We start from the raw sequence: 16,677 nt of genomic DNA on the forward strand, positions 1-16,677 counted from the left end.
AGCCTTGAATTCAACAGAACTTGAATTTAAATTTGACTTCAGAAACCTGTGTGACCCTGGGCACATTCCCCCCCCCCCCCCAAAGAGACTTGGGTTCAAATTTTGTCTATGAATCATATTGACTGTTTGACCTTGGGATTGTCATTTGATATCTTCATGTTCTAGGCAACTCTCTAAGGTTAGAAATCATATATAAGTAGCTGATCTAAATGAATGTAGGGAGTTCCCTCCCCAGTAGTCCTTCTCTTAGGAATTAAAATTACAGAGGTGAGTTGAAAGAAAGAAAGAAAAAGTGCACTACTTCAGAATGTTATTATAAGACAAATGCATTTTAAACTTTTCCCCCAAAAAAGTGAGTTACTGTTTTTAATTCTCAATGTGTGCCAACTGTATTTTGTATTGTGAGATCACTGCCCTTTGAAATACAAACACGAGATGAAAATATTCTTTAAAAATAATAATAAATTGGCTGGTGGACTAGAATGAAGATGTGAAGTCTCAATTGTATTCCAAACACCTTCTGAAATGCATCTACCTTCACAGTACAAATTCAGACACACTCTTTAAAGAAACCTGGAAAGGGAAAACTGGCAAGCTCCAGGATCCAATGGAATATACTTGAACTGGATGAAGACCATATTAGAAACTATGCCTTGCTTGGAACCCCTGGGACATTCTTCAGAATTGCAGAAATATTGCCAAGTCAACCACATTATAAGAAAGTATATTGAAACAAGTAATGAACAAGTAATCCAATGCATATGGGAATGCTTTGGACAAAATGCAAATATATATGCAATTCATGAGGGAGAATGATGTAGCCCCAAACTGTGGTGAACATGACCACAAAATCAAAATATGCCAATATCCCAACCTAAAACTAGAAATCACTGCCTCTTGTAAAGGTAAACAGAATCCTTAGCATCCCATGGGTTTTTCAATAGATTTTTCTTTATTTCATTTGACATTTTCCAATTACATGCAAAAAAATCCCCATTCATTTTAAAAAAAAATTGAGTGCCAAATTCTCTCCTTCCATTCTGCCCTTCCCCCATCCCTTGAGAAGGCAAACAATATGATATTGATTATATGTGTGAAATCATGCAAAACATATTTCCATATTAGCCACATTGAAAAAGAAAACATAAAAAACAATAAAAATAAAGTAAAAGAAGTTTGTTTCAATCTGCATTTAGAGTTCATCATTTGCTGCTCTGAAAGTATATAGAATTTTTCATCATGGATTTTTGTAATTATTTTGGATCATTTTCTTATTTAGAGTAAGTCTTTTACAGTAGATCATTCTTGCAATATTACTACCTCTGTGAAAAATATTCTCCTGGTTGTGTTCACTTCATTTTGCATCAATTTTGCATTTTTAAGTTCTACATTTATCTTTCTTGCATCCTTTTAGCATTTATAATTTTTATTTTTCTAGAATAGTGACATTCTAAGATTTATAACCCTGAGTTTATGTATTCCTCCTTTTCTTGCTTCCTTCCTTCCTTTCTTTTTCCTTCTTCCCTCACCCACTTCTTCCCTTCTTCCTACCTTCCTCTCTCCTTTCCTTCATTTCTCCTTCACTCCCTTCCTTTCATTTACTTCAACTCCATCCTTCTCTCTCTCTCTCCCTCCCTCTTTCTCTTCCTTCCCTCTGTATTGCCTTCTTTTCTTCCTTCCTTCTTTCCTTCCACTGTGCCACCCAATTGCCACTAATAAAGCAACCAAGATTAAAGGAGATAAGTGAATCAGCTAAGGTCACATATATCAGAAGGGACCTTCGAAGTCATTTACTCTGATTTCAGAGCAATATTCTTCTCTTCATGCCATATTGACTCCCTACTAAGGTATAAACTATTACTGGAACCTTGGATTTTTTTTATTACTTCTATCACTATTTACAAGTTTGTCGGGTCATAATTACCATGACATTTATTTCTCATTTCAGTCCCTCACTTCCTAGTATGGGACTGTCTTTAATTATTTTTGTTTGTATCCCGTAGTGTGGCACATAGTAGGTTCTTGACAAATATTTATTGACCAATAAGTATTTATTGAGCAAAAAGGATGAGTATTTGGTTGGAAGGCACTGAGTCTTCATTCTAGGCTATCATTCACAAAATCTATGTCTCAGATTCTGAAGAAAAAAACTTTGAAAATGAAAACCAGAGGAAGGATAGGAATTACTCAAAGAACAGTACAGCACAAAAGGAAGCAACTTTTCCAAATGCAGCTACTCTTTAAACAGAGGCATTTGGCTACATCGACAGAGAGGCTGGGTGAAATTCACCCAGCTGCAAGTCAATGGTTAGGGATTTCCTTTCACCACATTTTCTCTGGTCCCTTAATTGTTTTTAAACCTTGCTGAGTACTTTGTTTACAATCCCTAGTACAAGGATTTGCATCCCCTGCTCCTGTTTGTGCTGTCCAAGAGTTTGTCTCAGCTCCATTCTGGCTAGAGCAAGGTAAGGATTTTCTTTCTTTTCTGTTCCCTGATCTTAAGCTCCGAGACAGAAAAAGGTAGGAAGGTAGGGTTTCTCTCTCTCTCTCTCTCTCTCTCTCTCTCTCTCTCTCTCTCTCTGTCTGTCTGTCTAAAGGACAGATCTAATCTGATCATTGATGAGGGCTTGCTGGGAAAAGTTTCCAAAACCAAAGACGTCTCTTTCAGCCATGTGCTCCAAGACTTGATTCAGAGAGCTCAATTTTTGCCAGAGATTTCACTCTCATTTCAAAAAGGGAAGGGTGCAGCATACTGATGATTTGTTTTAAAGTGAAATTAAGTTTTGGAGGTAAAGGTATCATTACTTATGCAGGTTCTTTGTAAGATCTGTGTTTCATGCCTTTTAAATGTTTCCTTTGCATCCTGGACTTGCTGAGAGTGGGAAACATTAAAAGAAAGCTGACATTGTTAACCAGGAATTCTTAAGTTTGCATTTGGAATCTATAAAAACTGAAAAGAGAGTGTTTTTCTTTGTTGAGAGGTGGGTGGCTTTCCTTAAGGAGATCTCTAAGAGATCAAGTCACTTTGGACTTTTTATTTATTTAGGCTATCTTTGTCTGTTTTCTTCCAAGCCTGAAGGTTGGAGTATTCTACATTTTTTCTCCAAGAAGGACTTTTACAACAGCTTCCCCACCTCCAAATTTTTTACTGAGCTTGCCTTCTCAGTATATTTGTGGGGGAGGGGCTAAGATTCTTAATGAGGGAAAAGATTGCCAAAGAGTGAAAGAGAAATCAAAAGGCTGGAGTGAACCTTTGTAAGAGAAAGATCACAGTATCTTCCCAATATACATTACTCTATATACATATACATATGTATATGTATATACATATACATATACAATATACATTACTCTACCCATCTTAGAAGGTTCATTATTTTTCTGCTTCCCTCATCTCAGGCATTGTAGTTACTAGGAAGCCAGAGCAATAGCAACCTGGTGTCAAACCAGAGGGAAGTAGGGGGTTTGATGTGGGGTAAGGGAATAGGAAAAAGATTGTTGTATGCAATAAGGTCCCACCTTTTATTAACAGGACAGTCACACCTTTCCCCTATGAATGGTTTCCCTATATTTACTATCACTTCCCAAAGCATATAATGATCTTTTAGAGATTTAGTGAAAATACACACATACATGTATGTATATGTGTATGTGTATGTGTATATATGTATATAGATTTGCATTTATGCATGTATATTTGTGTGTATAAATTCATGTATATTTGTGTGTGTTTATATGAGTATATATCACATATATATAAGGCAGTGGGTAGGAATGGGCGGAATACTGGACTTAGAGGTAGGAAGATCTGGGTTCAAATCTCACCTCAGATATTACATTATATTATGCTGTATTATCCTGGAGAAGAGACTCAGGTTCAACAGGAAAATGAGGATGTGCTAGAACGCCATTAACTTCTCTTCCAGATCTATGTCTATGATACTATGATCTCTGGAAGGGTTAGGAGAATATCAAACACCAGGGAGCCTACATTGGTCATTGATCACCTGGGGATAGCTCCCTCCAACCCCCCACTTACTCTGTAAAAGGCAGCTTAGACACTCCAATTATTCCTACTCCCTCCAAGCATATAGCTTACCTCTTCCTCAGACAAGTAAGCAGGGTGCTGAACTATGACATTTATGGGACACATGCAGAATCTACATGTTCTGATTTTTCAACCTTTTTATAATCATAAGGATGTAAGTAAACTTCCATTCCACCCTCTACTCTCCTCCTCTCTTCACACATTTATTCATGATTCTTTTTTGGCAAATGAGAAAATATAATTATTAAATAGGGAGCAACAATGCACCTTTTCAGAAAGTAACTTAGATGTCTAAGAGACTTGCATTGCCATCTTTTATCCTGCCCCTGTCCCCCACATCCATTCCATGTTTCCTAAAGCAAGTGAACAAGGGAAAAATCTATTTTGCAATTTTATGAAAACGTGAATTTATCAACCTGCTGAGTTGCTAGAAAATGCATGATACCCCCCCCCAAAAAAAGAGAACTGTCTTGGGATTTTAAAATCAGGAACAGATTAAGAAAAGGTTGTATGATAAAGTGCCATTAAAAAAACCTCATTGTTACAATCTAGCACTTGTAATTGTTCAAGATTCTTAAAGACCAAAATTTTAAATAACAGATCTTGCATGTGGAAACCTATACATGTAAAAGATATAGAAAAGATGAAAAAAAAGCTATCAGCATTCCCATTTGAGGGTCATGAAAGTTCTTCTCTGCCATGTCAGTGTGCCCATCCTTTTCCTAATCATTGAAGCAGACTGTGAGTAATCATGTTTAATTGGCAACAATTTTAAATCAACATTTTGCTCCTTTGGAAATCCGATGCCCTCATCTTCCTCCCTTCCCCCATCCCCAAGATTAACTTGCCCTGAATTCAGCTTTCTACAAAACTCCTGTGCTCCTGGCCTATTCACACCCATTCAGAAGAGGAAGGCTGGAAAAGCTTAGGAACATAAATCTTTTTTTCTAGTTCGTGAGGTTAACCCAGCTGCCTGGTGGCTTCCCAGCTGTTCCTGCTGTCGATAATAATTTCCAGCCTTTGACTGTCCTCTGGGAGCTTCCCCCAGGGCTGCCCTCAGCTAGGTCTAGAGCAGCACTGACTGGGGTTTTTAAACCTTTCAGTTCTTCTGAAAACTCTTGGGGCAAAGAAGGAGGGAGCAGTGGGGGCCCTAAGCTGGAAGCCTGAGGGGGAAAACATGAGTAATGAAAGTCAGGATCCATATGAAGTCAACTTGACGAGAGAAATCAAAGTAAAAGCTGTGTCCTTTCTCTAGGGACAGATTCTGACAGAATCGTCAGAAGCGAACGATTCTGACACTTAACCCATGTCAGAGAGCAAAAGCTGGGAAGGGCTAAAACTTGGAATCTGCTGGCAAGGAAAAGGAAAAAAATGACGGGGAGGGAAGAGGAGGAGGGCAGAGGGAGGGGATAAAAAGAGAGGGAGGAAGGGAGAGAAGAGCTTTGGCTCTTTTTGATGTTGGAGGCACAGGGTGTTAGAGGCAGAGGAAAAGAGAAAAGAGCTCCAGAGTTCTGAAGCTGAGTAGGTTGTTTGGGGGTTTGGGTTTTTTGTTTGTTTGGTTGGTTTTGGTTTGTTTTTGCTTGTTTGCTTGTTTTTCTTTTTGGCTTTTCTCCTTACAGTTTCTTTTTTCATTTATCTTTCAAAGAGTTCCCCCTGGCCAAGACACAGTACCAGAGGGATTAGGAGAGTTGCTGCTGCCTTCTTTTTCTCAAATTGACAGAAGAGGTTGAGAGAGATAAGATTTATTCTTTCTTCTCAAAGAGATCACACTGAGTCTGATGTCAATGGATTTCCTTTTTTTGAGGTAGGTATAAGTAACTCGAGCTTGGGTCTTGCCTATAGTTTTTTCTCCATTCCATTAGTTTTAGTGATATTTACCATGCCTCCATTTCATTATTTTAGTGGTATTTCCCCTACCCCCACATCCCACTTCAAAGTCCTAGGTAGCCTCATCTCTGATTGGCAGTCTCTTCTGCTAACTGAGGGCTTGAGAAAAGCAATTATTGTGCCTGAAACAGATACAAACGCTCTATTAGATAGTTGTAACAAAATGTTGGAGAGACTGCCTTCCCAAAGGATGTCTGACTTCTAGGACCACGGCAGAGTCTGGTCTGTGAAAACTGATTTGTTTTGATTTTATTCTTAGTGGATATTGAAAATATCCAGGGCATCAGTTTATATGAAATGTCTCTGTCAGATGGCCTTTAAGGGTGTTGGTAAGGTCTTGTAAGAGGCTGAAATACCCGCCTTAAGTCCCTCTGGCTGTCATTTCTCAAAACTGGGAGGAAATGACTAACGAGCCTGAGTAACAGGCAAGAATTTCATCTCACTGACCCAAATTCAGTCCTGCAGATAAAACTGCTTTTCTGTGTGTAAGTCAGGAGACTTTCAGAACAATTTCAGACTGATTTATAAAAGAAGAGATTTCAATAAGGTTCAATCAGGAGAATTGAAGTACAACTGTTAAATTTTAGTGAAAATTAGCTCTGTGAATATATATATATATATATATATATATATACATATATATGTGTGTGTGTGTGTATATATATATATATATATATATATATACACACCCATGCATGCTCATGTGAATAGTTCCAGGCTTCAGTTTACTTCAATAGAAATTTAGCCCCTATTATGTATCTGTAATAGGCAATGAGATTGTGAAGACAAGGTTGCAAAGTCCTTGCCCTCAAGTAACTTATAGTTTATTGAGGGAAATAACATGTACACATAAATTTGTACTAAATACAAAATAATTGAGGGAATAAGAAAAGGGAGAAAATTAATAAAGATCTATTTAAGAAGTAATTCTTAAGTTTGCTGGAGTGCTGGAATATTGAATCATGTAAACAGAAAGGCACATTAAAGATAATTAAAAGTGGAAAGGGAGCAAGCACTAATGATTGGGGAAATAAGATTCAACTGAAAATCAGTTTTATTTTAAATAATAAGAAAAATGAAAATTGAACACTCTGCAATACCACTTTCTCTTCCTTCTCCTCCTATCTTCCCCAGCACATAGTCCCTTTTATTTCTTTAAGAATGAAAAATTTGTGGGTCAGTTTTCATTGTAAATTATATACTCATTATAGCTAAAACCTTGTAACACCTCCCTCCACAAGAGGTGTCTGGAGCATACCTTTATAGGGAAGAGTGAAGCAGTAACTCTGGAGACCTGCATGTTTTTTCATCTTGTTAACTGTATGACAAAAAATAGAGGAGTCACAGTCTGAGTTTTTCTTGTTTTATTGACTCTGACTCCAGCTGACAATCACTTTTGTCAATGGATCATCTTTTGGAAAGAATTCATGTCAACATTGACTTAAAGTACTGTCAGAGATATCTGTTTAAAATTCTCCCTCCCCTTGCACTGATGACATTTTAAATCTGGATTCAGTTCTTTCTGTTCTCTTACAAGGGGAAAAGGAGCAATAGGCATAACGGAAGAGCTAGTAAAATGTTTGTAGACCTCCTGGGTCTATTAAACACTGTAAAATGCTTCCTGGTTTTTATAACCCCTATTTCTTCAGTTTTGTTGGCCTCATCTATCAGCTAATGGTGAAAAACATGAAGTTAACTTTAAAATGACTTAAAGCAATTTGGATAAATCTATCAAGCAGAGATATTGGAGAGTTAGGATAATAAAATATATAATTGAATACAATAGTGTGAATGGAAAGAGCAGGAGAAGCTTCTGGTCCCAGAAAAAATAATGAAACAGATAAGTCTGTTTTAAATTTTAAGAAAAAATGAAAATGGAACACTGTGTATACATCTTCAGATATCATTACTGTCATTTTTGCTTATTTTTTTTCATTACTTGAAAACATTTAATTCAAGGGGAAGGTGAGAGAAAGGAGTAAGAGGAGTCCTAAATTCATAAATGACTATTTTGCATTAATCAATAGGGTATTACTCAAATAATTTACCAGGGGGAAGGGAAGGCATTAGGTTGAAGAGGTTTTCTCTAGCCCTTTGCCTCTCAGGAAGCACAGTGAATAGCTAATTGGACCTGGAGTCAGTAAGACCTAAGTTCAAATCTAACTTCAGACACTTTCTTTAGCAGCACTGAGTCAATGGTATACAAACCTTTCTGACACTTACCATGTTAGAGAGCAAAGCTGGGAAGGGCTAAAATTTGAAATCTTATTGTCAAAAAAAGCATAGTAACCTCAAGCTAGTCATTAAATCTGTTTGCCTCAGTTTTGTGATCTGTAAAATCAGGTTATTAGTAGCACCTACCTCTCAGGATTGTTGTAAGAATTAAATGATAGTAAAGACCATATTTAACACAGTAGTACTATGTAAATGTTTGTTATGATTATCAAAATTACAAATTGCATTTTCTTGGTATTGTCTAGAATGAAATTCTTCAGCTGAGTATCTCTGTTTTTTTCTACACAGCATAATCCTTAATGAACACTTCCAGAATTAGTCTAAAAACTGACCAAGAAATCCCTGCAATACAATATGACTGAAGAGCACTTTAAAGAGATTTTGGGAACATCAAAGTGTCCAGAGCCTGTAAGAATGGAGAAGAGCAATAATGAGTGTGTGGTCACTGCCATTCCCCTTGTCAGTGAGGTTCAGCTGACAGCTGCTACTGGAGGAGCTGAACTCTCCTGTTATCGCTGCATCATCCCCTTTGCGGTGGTCCTTCTGATTGCGGGAGTGGTGGTTACAGCTGTAGCCTACAGTTTCAATTCCCATGGATCCATCATCTCCATTTTGGGGCTTATATTATTGTCATCTGGACTTCTTCTGTTAGCTTCCAGCGCCTTGTGCTGGAAGGTAAGACAGAAGACCAAGAAATCAAAAAGACGAGAGAGTCAGACTGTTCTGGTGACAAATCAGCGGAGCCTGTTTGCTTAAAAAATGATTCAAATAGTAATCCAAGACCTGAAAACTGCCAGACTTGTCAGACATTTATGAACATTATATACATACTCATCTATATTTCATGCACCTGGCATTATCTAAATGTTAATTTAGATAATGCAATTGGCAAACTTTAGAAGAGTTTGCTAAGGAGTCAGGGAGAAGAAAGAGAGTGGAAAGGGGTTCTCATGACCTGTGTCTTTTTTTATGACATGCTTGATGGCAAATATTGTTTCTTTCTAAGAAACATTTCTTTCTCCACATCACAGTTGTAGGGGATTATGTGGGACATGCAGATTGTTAGTCAATGCTTGGCTAATATTTTTGGTTGTTGTTTAGTTATTTTAAGTAGTGACTCTTTGTGACTCCATTTGGGTTTTTCTTGGCAGAGGTACTAGAGTCCTTTGCTATTTCCTTCTCCAGCTAATTTTACAGATGAGGAAACTGAGGCAAACAGGATGAAGTGATTTGCTAAGGGTCACACAGTAAGAGTCTGAGGCTGGATTTGAATTTAGCTCCCCTGGCTAATATTGGAAAGCATCAACAAAGCAACAAAACAATGGGACAGATTTACTATATCTTGAGAGTTGCCTACAAAAGAAAATCGCTAATGTAACATTGTAGCATTTAAACACAATGAAGACTTCAAAGGTGTAGATCACTTTTGATTTTATTTCCTTGAAATTCTTTGATTCCCCATCCCCACTCTATAAGCTAATTCTCTGACATTATTTTTATTATTCTGTTCCAGTGACCTCATGGGTGGTACTTTTTTTCTTGAAGAGTAAACTCTTAATTCATTAACTTTTACTGTTGGCTAGATATAAACATGTTTGTAATGCTTTGTCAAAAGTAAACAAAAGATGAGCAAAGCTGGGAGGTAATTTTTTTGGATTAAATTAATATTGAAATTATCCAATTTAGCACTTTCAATGAGTTTTATATAAAAGTTTTTAAATGCAATTTTCCTTTAAAATAATAAATAGTGCTGCTAGAAGCTTCCTAAAGGATTTTTTTCATAGTGGAAAATTTATTGGAAGCTTAATCACCCAGAATCCATTGAATCATTTGAAATGGTTTTCTGCTGTCAGAGAGGAATAGGGAATGTTCCTAACTCCTCTGAAGAAATGTTTCTTTCTGCAATGAATTCTATTCTGAAACTTTCACTTTAGTGGGAACAGAGAAGAAAAAGCAGAATCACATTTGCTCTGGATGAAAGCCTTTCTCTGTAATTATAGCCTAGGAGATTTAGGGCTTGGATTTCAAAAATTTTCCACTTTGGTTTGCATAAGATGCTTCACTTATTCTAGTTAGCTCCAATGGCTTTAATGCAATAACCAATGAGATCAAGGTTACTTGTTCTGTCTTTGTAGGGATCATTGATTTTCATCTTGTCTCCTAGTCAAGGACTGCTCCCTGAATCACAACTTCTTATTTTTTTTTATGAAGGTGTGTTGTTGCTCAGTGGAGAATGAGTCAGAGAGTTTATGAGGTTATGTATAAACCCTACCCTGTCACTGAAATAATAACTCTCTAGAAATAACCTATTGATAGTGAGACAATCTTTTCTGCAAGCCACCATGTTCAGGCAGAGGAGAAAGCATTGGAGGCCCCCCTGCCACCAAGGGCTTAAGTTACTCTGGGAAATTGCTGGGAATATGAGGAGGTTCTAGGACCTAGGTATTCCCTCATTCTTTGACAGACTTGGATGACTTAAAAGAATGTTGTAAACTCTTAGTAATCACCAGACTCTTCTAACTAGAAGTGGGAGAATTTGCTAATCATTTTAAAATTTTTGTAGAAAAATGAGGAAGTAGGATGAATTCTACATAATTGTCATTCTTTTAAATTAGTCTGTTGGAACAAAGTGAGATGGTTTCAGTCCATCCTGAAATAATGGCAACTCATTTCAACCTACTTCTTTGTGGAGCGCGGGTTCTAGTTGGGAATCAAACCAGTACCCAGAGAATACTACCTTTCAAAATGGAGAAGTAAATTCAGGAATTTTTTCTCCAAACCACCAGAGGGCTCTGTATAGCAGCTTACGTATATATTTCTCAGGGATTTAATTAGACTCTGGGGAAAATTGGTAGCCAGCAAGATACCTCCTGGGACTAAAGTAGTGAAGAATTTTTTCCTATCTGAATCTTGGTAGATTTACCCAGGATGTAATATTCTCCTTTATTTTTTTTTAACAGAGGAGATACATCATATTCCTCACTTTATAGTGAGGAATTTTATTGTTGTTGAATCATTTCAGTCATTCTGATTCTCTGTGAGCACTTGGCAAAGATACTGGAGGGGTTTGCCATTTCCTTCTCCAGCTCATTTTCCAGGTGAAAAAACTGAAGCAAACAGGATTAAGTGACTTGCCCAGGATCACAGAGTATCTAAGACTGGATTTGAACTGAGGTCCTCCTGACTCCAGGATAGGAGTTCTATCTACTATGCCACCATGAATATCTTATGGTTCCTCCCAGACCTCCATAGAACTATGTACCTCAGGGAATGTTACATGCTTTTTCAGGCACCTGCAGATTATTATTCCTTGGTTTCCTGACTCTCAAGAAAGAGAATCAAGGCTATGTTGTTCAACTCAGAAGACAAAAATTTGTCTTAAACTATAATCCTCTGGGAGTTGTGACAATATACATTTCTCTGCATGAAGCACCAAGCATATAGTTATGAATAAATGGGAGCTTATAAAATGAATCATGAACAAAAAGGATATTAGAATTACTCAAAGCTTATAGAACTCTTTATTGGCACAAATTACATTTGCATATATTTTCATTTTTATCCTTATAACATCCCTGTAAGACAGATTGTTCTAATATTAATGAGGTATACTAGATAGAGAACAGATAGACAGATAGATGATAGATAAATAGATGCTCAAGCAGATAAGCAAATACATATATACATACATATATATATATATATATATATATATATATATTCAGAGAGAGAGAGAGACAAGGAACAGGGACAGAGACAGAGAAAGACAGAAAGCAGAGACAGAGAGACAGAGAGTCAGGGCCCTATCCTACCTTACGCTCCATCCCCATACTTACCTAACCTTGAGAGAGGAGAGGACTGATATTCCAGGCAAAGCATGGAAGCTGGCACAGGAAGGGATTGTTAAGGGATTACTATTTTCCTATCCCAATTTATAAATAATGAAATAGAGGAACAATGAGACCAAGCAACTTGCACAATGTCATGTCCATCAGTCTTCATTTTCAAAGAGGACTACTGACAATTGTGATGTCTTGTTCATGAATTAGATTTAGTGAAGCCATCCATGTAGTATGAAACTAGATTATATTAACATATATTAAAATTATATTAACATATACAAATTGAGTAATACATCAAGGACTTATGATTTCACCAGTTTGAGGAATCATTTCATTAGTATGGTTCTATAACTTAGATCATAAAGTTTAGGAAAGTTAATTAAGTTGTCCATAGCTAAAAAGCTCCTAAATATCAGAAGCAGGATTTTATCCCAGGTCTTCCTGACCTCCGGTTCAGGAGCACTCTATCTAGAATGCCATGAAGCCTCTCCACTCATGCAAATAAATATTCACACACATGTTGAATGAAATGTAAACCATAGCTAATGTTGATAAAAGCTATTAACTGGTTAATGTCAAATGTCTGCTTAGGAATTCAATGGTTAAGCATTTGACTAACTGGTCTCAACTGTAAGCACTCACGTTAATCTTTACATCAATCAAAATGGTTAAGAATTAAAATGAAATAGGGAGAATACTTTATCCAAGAAAAAAGTAGCAACACCCTATCTTTGCACATAGCATTGTAAAATTTAAAAAGAGTTTTAAAATACATTTTTTCAAATGCCTTTCAACCACCCAAAGAAATTCAACCTGAATTGTTCAGATGAAGAAACTGAGTCATACTCTACAGAGCACAAAGTACAAAAAGATATTTTTATTGCAAAGTATAAAAATAAATTTATAAAAGATATAAAAATGTAAAAATAATTTTTAAAAGATCATAAAAAATAATCCAGATCAAACAATGACAATAGAGAAAACATTAGCAGGCAGGTAATATAAGAATCAGGGAATAAAGCATGAGCTGAAGATAAAAAAGAGTGGGTAATTCAGACCATCTACCTGGACAATCAGAAATAGGCAAAATGACCAAGCAAGAATGGGACTTGATGTTGATCCAATTGCATTTGGGTGCCGAGGTGCCTTCCAGAATTAGTCTCAACAAGTAAGTTTGACTGAACTCCCAGGTAGGGGCGAATAGGTATACCTGGTGGGAGTAACGGGACATGGAGTCGGGCAATTTCTGTAGGGGGTTTTAAAGGAAAAAATGACTTTGGTGTTAGTTATTTGACACCCCAGAAGGTTTTTCACATGCATTTTACAACCTCATTTCTTTCTCTTTCTTCTTAGAAGGAGGAAATCTTTTCTGCCAAAAATAAATAACTCCCATCCCCCAGGGCTCAAACTGTGTTTGAAACTTGAGAGCTAGAAAATTGAATGTTCCAGATCCTAAATGAACTCAAACAGCTTCCCTTCCCCCAGGCCAGGAACCCTTCTGGGATGATTAATAATATTATGATTCATTTCACAGTGAATTGCAATGCACAGCTGAGTTGGGTTTGAATGGCTGCCATCTTTGGCATCCAGGTATCTTTCACAGCATCTAACTTGGCAAGTGGGCAATGATATTGTCAGTCAATTTATTAGGGGGGATTCATTCACATATAAACCCTTTTCTTCATGTAAATTTGCATCTGAATATAAAAAGATCTGAAAGTAAGGGTTTGAAGAAATGTCCAAAATTATCTACATATGCTAAATTCTGGATTATAAAGATAGATGCACAACTGACACACTTTCTTAGCTAGCATATGGATAACAAAATATTCAACAAGTTTGGAAATATAGTCAAATTACTCTTATACCATTCATATATCTGACTAAAAGTAGTAGTATAACTAAGATGCTGAATGGGTGAGTTTTTTCCCGTTATCCTCCCATTTTGGCTTCTGCTGTTGTTGTTGATACTGTTATTTCAGATTTTTTATTTTAGTGGTGTAATAAATTTCCAGTGAAGAAACACCTTGTACCAAAACAGAGCACTAATTGCTCTACAACTTAAGCCTAAGGGAGTTAACTTAGAAGCACCTGATTTGCCTCAGATTTCAGCCAGTGTGTGATAGAGGCCATATTTGAATCTGTCTTTCTGACCACACTATGCTTATCTAGTCTCTAATATTTACTTTGAAGGATTTCATGTGATTATATTAACATGCTTCTGCCCCTCACACAGGTGGAAACCTGAATATATAATAGCACTGTGGAACTACTATTATACAGATCCCAATTTCACTTAATAGAAGGTTTTTCATATGTATTTTACCTTTAAACCAACATTCTAGTGATGAGTCTCTCTGATGATAACCATACAGTTCATCACTGAACTTATAATCAAAACTTTTCCAGCTTTTGTAGAACTTTCTAGAACTTGGACTTTGAGAGCAATAGATTAGAAAGTCTATAGAGTCACTTCTCCCACTTAATAAGCATTGCAAGAGAATTACTGTGCAATCTCCTGCCAATAAAATCTGTTAATCTCAGCAGTAATTAGACTGGTTATATCTATGGTTCACTCTGAATCTTTCAACTTAAAGTAAATCTCAGAAATAAGCATAGTTATTTTTCAGTAATTCCCAATTTCTCTTCCCCTTCTTCCTTTCTTAGCCTCTCTCTCTCTCTCTTTCTTCCTCTTTCCCTCTCTTTTCCTTATTTCCTATCTCCTTCTTTCTCTCCTTTTCCTCCTCCTTTCCCTCCTTCCTTCTCTCACTCATTTCCTTCCTTCCTTCTTTCCCTACTTCTCTTCTTTTTCATTCCTTCTCTCTTTTCCTTTTCTTCCTTCCTTCCTTCCTTCCTTCCTTGCTTCCTTCCTTCCTTCCTTCCTTCCTTCCTTCCTTCCTTCCTAGTGGTCTGTTTTCTCCTCTTACATTATTTCTTATATCATATGTATTTCCATATATATATATATATATGTGTATATATATATATATATATATATATCACTCCCCTCATCTACTATTCCTTATTAACAAAGTTTTTTTTGCAAGGCAAATGAGGTTAAGTGACTTGCCCAAGGTCACACAGCTAGGTAATTATTAAGTGTCTGAGTTGAATTTGAACTAAAGTACTCCTGACTCTAGGGCCGGTTCTCTATCCATTGTGCCACCTAGCTGCCCCTACAAAGATTTTTATTTTAAAAAACAGTTCAGCAAAACCAATAAATACATTAATTTTATCTAGTAGCATAAGAAAAGTTCCATACTCAAAATATTTCAGCTTGTGCAACAAAAAGAAGCTGATGCATCTCCTCAACTCTTCTCCAGTTCCATAATTCTTCTCCAGTTCCATATATCCATCATAATTACATAATGCTCTGTTAATGTTTCCATTTGCATTATTTTATTCACTGTGTATATAGGTAGATTGTTGTTGTTTTTTACCTTTACTTATTTCAAATTGAAATAGTGATTTTAAGAATTTCTGTGTATCTCTAAATTATTCATTTTCACAGTGTCATACTATATTAATATTCTATTACACTCACATATAACAACTTATTTAGCCAGTTCAAAATTTGTGGGGACCTACTCTTTGTCAAGTTCTTTGCTGCCACAAAAAAGTGCTGCTATGAATTATTTTGTTTATATGAGACCTTTCTTTTACTGACCTTATTTTCACATGTAACAGTGGGATGTTTGTGAAAACAAGACATGATAATGATCCCATGATTTTTCTAGTAGCAATGTATGTCTATGAGAGTTGAAATCTAAGGAAAACTGAGTGTCCTGCTGAATTGTCACTTTAGAATGATGGTGCTGGAGAAGAATTTTGTGAGCAGCTATTCAGGATACAAAAATAAAAATGAAGCAATCACTGGCCTGAAAGAGCTTCTGTTGGAGAAACAACATGTAAATATACAAAATGTGCATAATAAGCACAAGATAATTCATTTGGAGAAATCACTAACTGTGGGGTAAAGGAAAGGAATCATGTAAAGAAAAATGACATTTGACATGAGCATTTTAAGAGACGAAGGAAAGAAGAATTCATTCCAAGGAAACAATTTCTATCTCCATCACAATTGATGTAATCACAGAAGGCCCAGGTTGTTCAAATGAAGCAGTCAGTCCAAATTAAAATAAATCTGTAATCAATCTTAGATGAATAAAATTCTGGCCATTGGATAAAGGCAAATGATAAGGAATTATCCTGAGAGCCCACTCTCCTTAGAGACCTCAAATATGCAGAGGGGAAAGTGTAGTTTATAGACAGCTTATTCTAGGAGTATATCTGTGAAGGAAAGAAGTGGTCTGGGACTGATAGTTTTGGGGTGTTGGAGAGTCAAGTGAGAAGTTTCATTGGTTTTGTTGTTGGAATTTTAAGGATTAGGCAAATCTGACCAAGTTTGTAGACATAGTTGGGGAAGGCATAAGAGTTGATTGGAAATCAAAGAGAATGATAGGAAAAAGTAATCTGGAGAAAATAGGAAAAAAATGAGACCAAGAACATAAATGGAAGGGTTGGTAATGACAAGAAGGTTCATCTCTGAGACTAGAACAGAGGAGGAGAGTATGATGGAGGATGCTGAGGTGTGCAAAACTAGGTAGGAGATGAAACTCCAAAAAATGGTCTCAATTATTTCAGCCAGATAAAAGGAAATTATTT

At 36.4% G+C, this 16,677-nt stretch overlaps 1 protein-coding gene across 3 annotated transcripts; it reads left to right on the forward strand.

Moving 5' to 3' along the window:
* The first annotated feature begins 2,230 nt into the window (after positions 1–2,230).
* Positions 2,231–14,602, forward strand: TMEM100 (transmembrane protein 100). Of its 3 annotated transcripts, none has more exons than XM_074223672.1 (3): positions 2,231–2,465; positions 5,694–5,852; positions 8,459–14,602. In XM_074223672.1, the coding sequence occupies exon 3, from the start codon at positions 8,525–8,527 to the stop codon at positions 8,924–8,926; it is 402 nt and encodes a 133-aa protein (XP_074079773.1). In that variant the 5' UTR covers positions 2,231–2,465; positions 5,694–5,852; positions 8,459–8,524; the 3' UTR covers positions 8,927–14,602. The 3 variants fall into 3 exon arrangements, with proteins under 3 accessions (XP_074079773.1, XP_074079774.1, XP_074079772.1); XM_074223673.1 differs by lacking the exon at positions 2,231–2,465 and adding an exon at positions 5,462–5,573; XM_074223671.1 differs by lacking the exon at positions 2,231–2,465 and adding an exon at positions 5,462–5,569.
* Positions 14,603–16,677: the final 2,075 nt, after the last annotated feature.

This window comes from Macrotis lagotis, chromosome 2 (genome assembly GCF_037893015.1).
Source record: "Macrotis lagotis isolate mMagLag1 chromosome 2, bilby.v1.9.chrom.fasta, whole genome shotgun sequence".
Taxonomy (NCBI): Eukaryota; Metazoa; Chordata; class Mammalia; order Peramelemorphia; family Peramelidae; genus Macrotis; species Macrotis lagotis.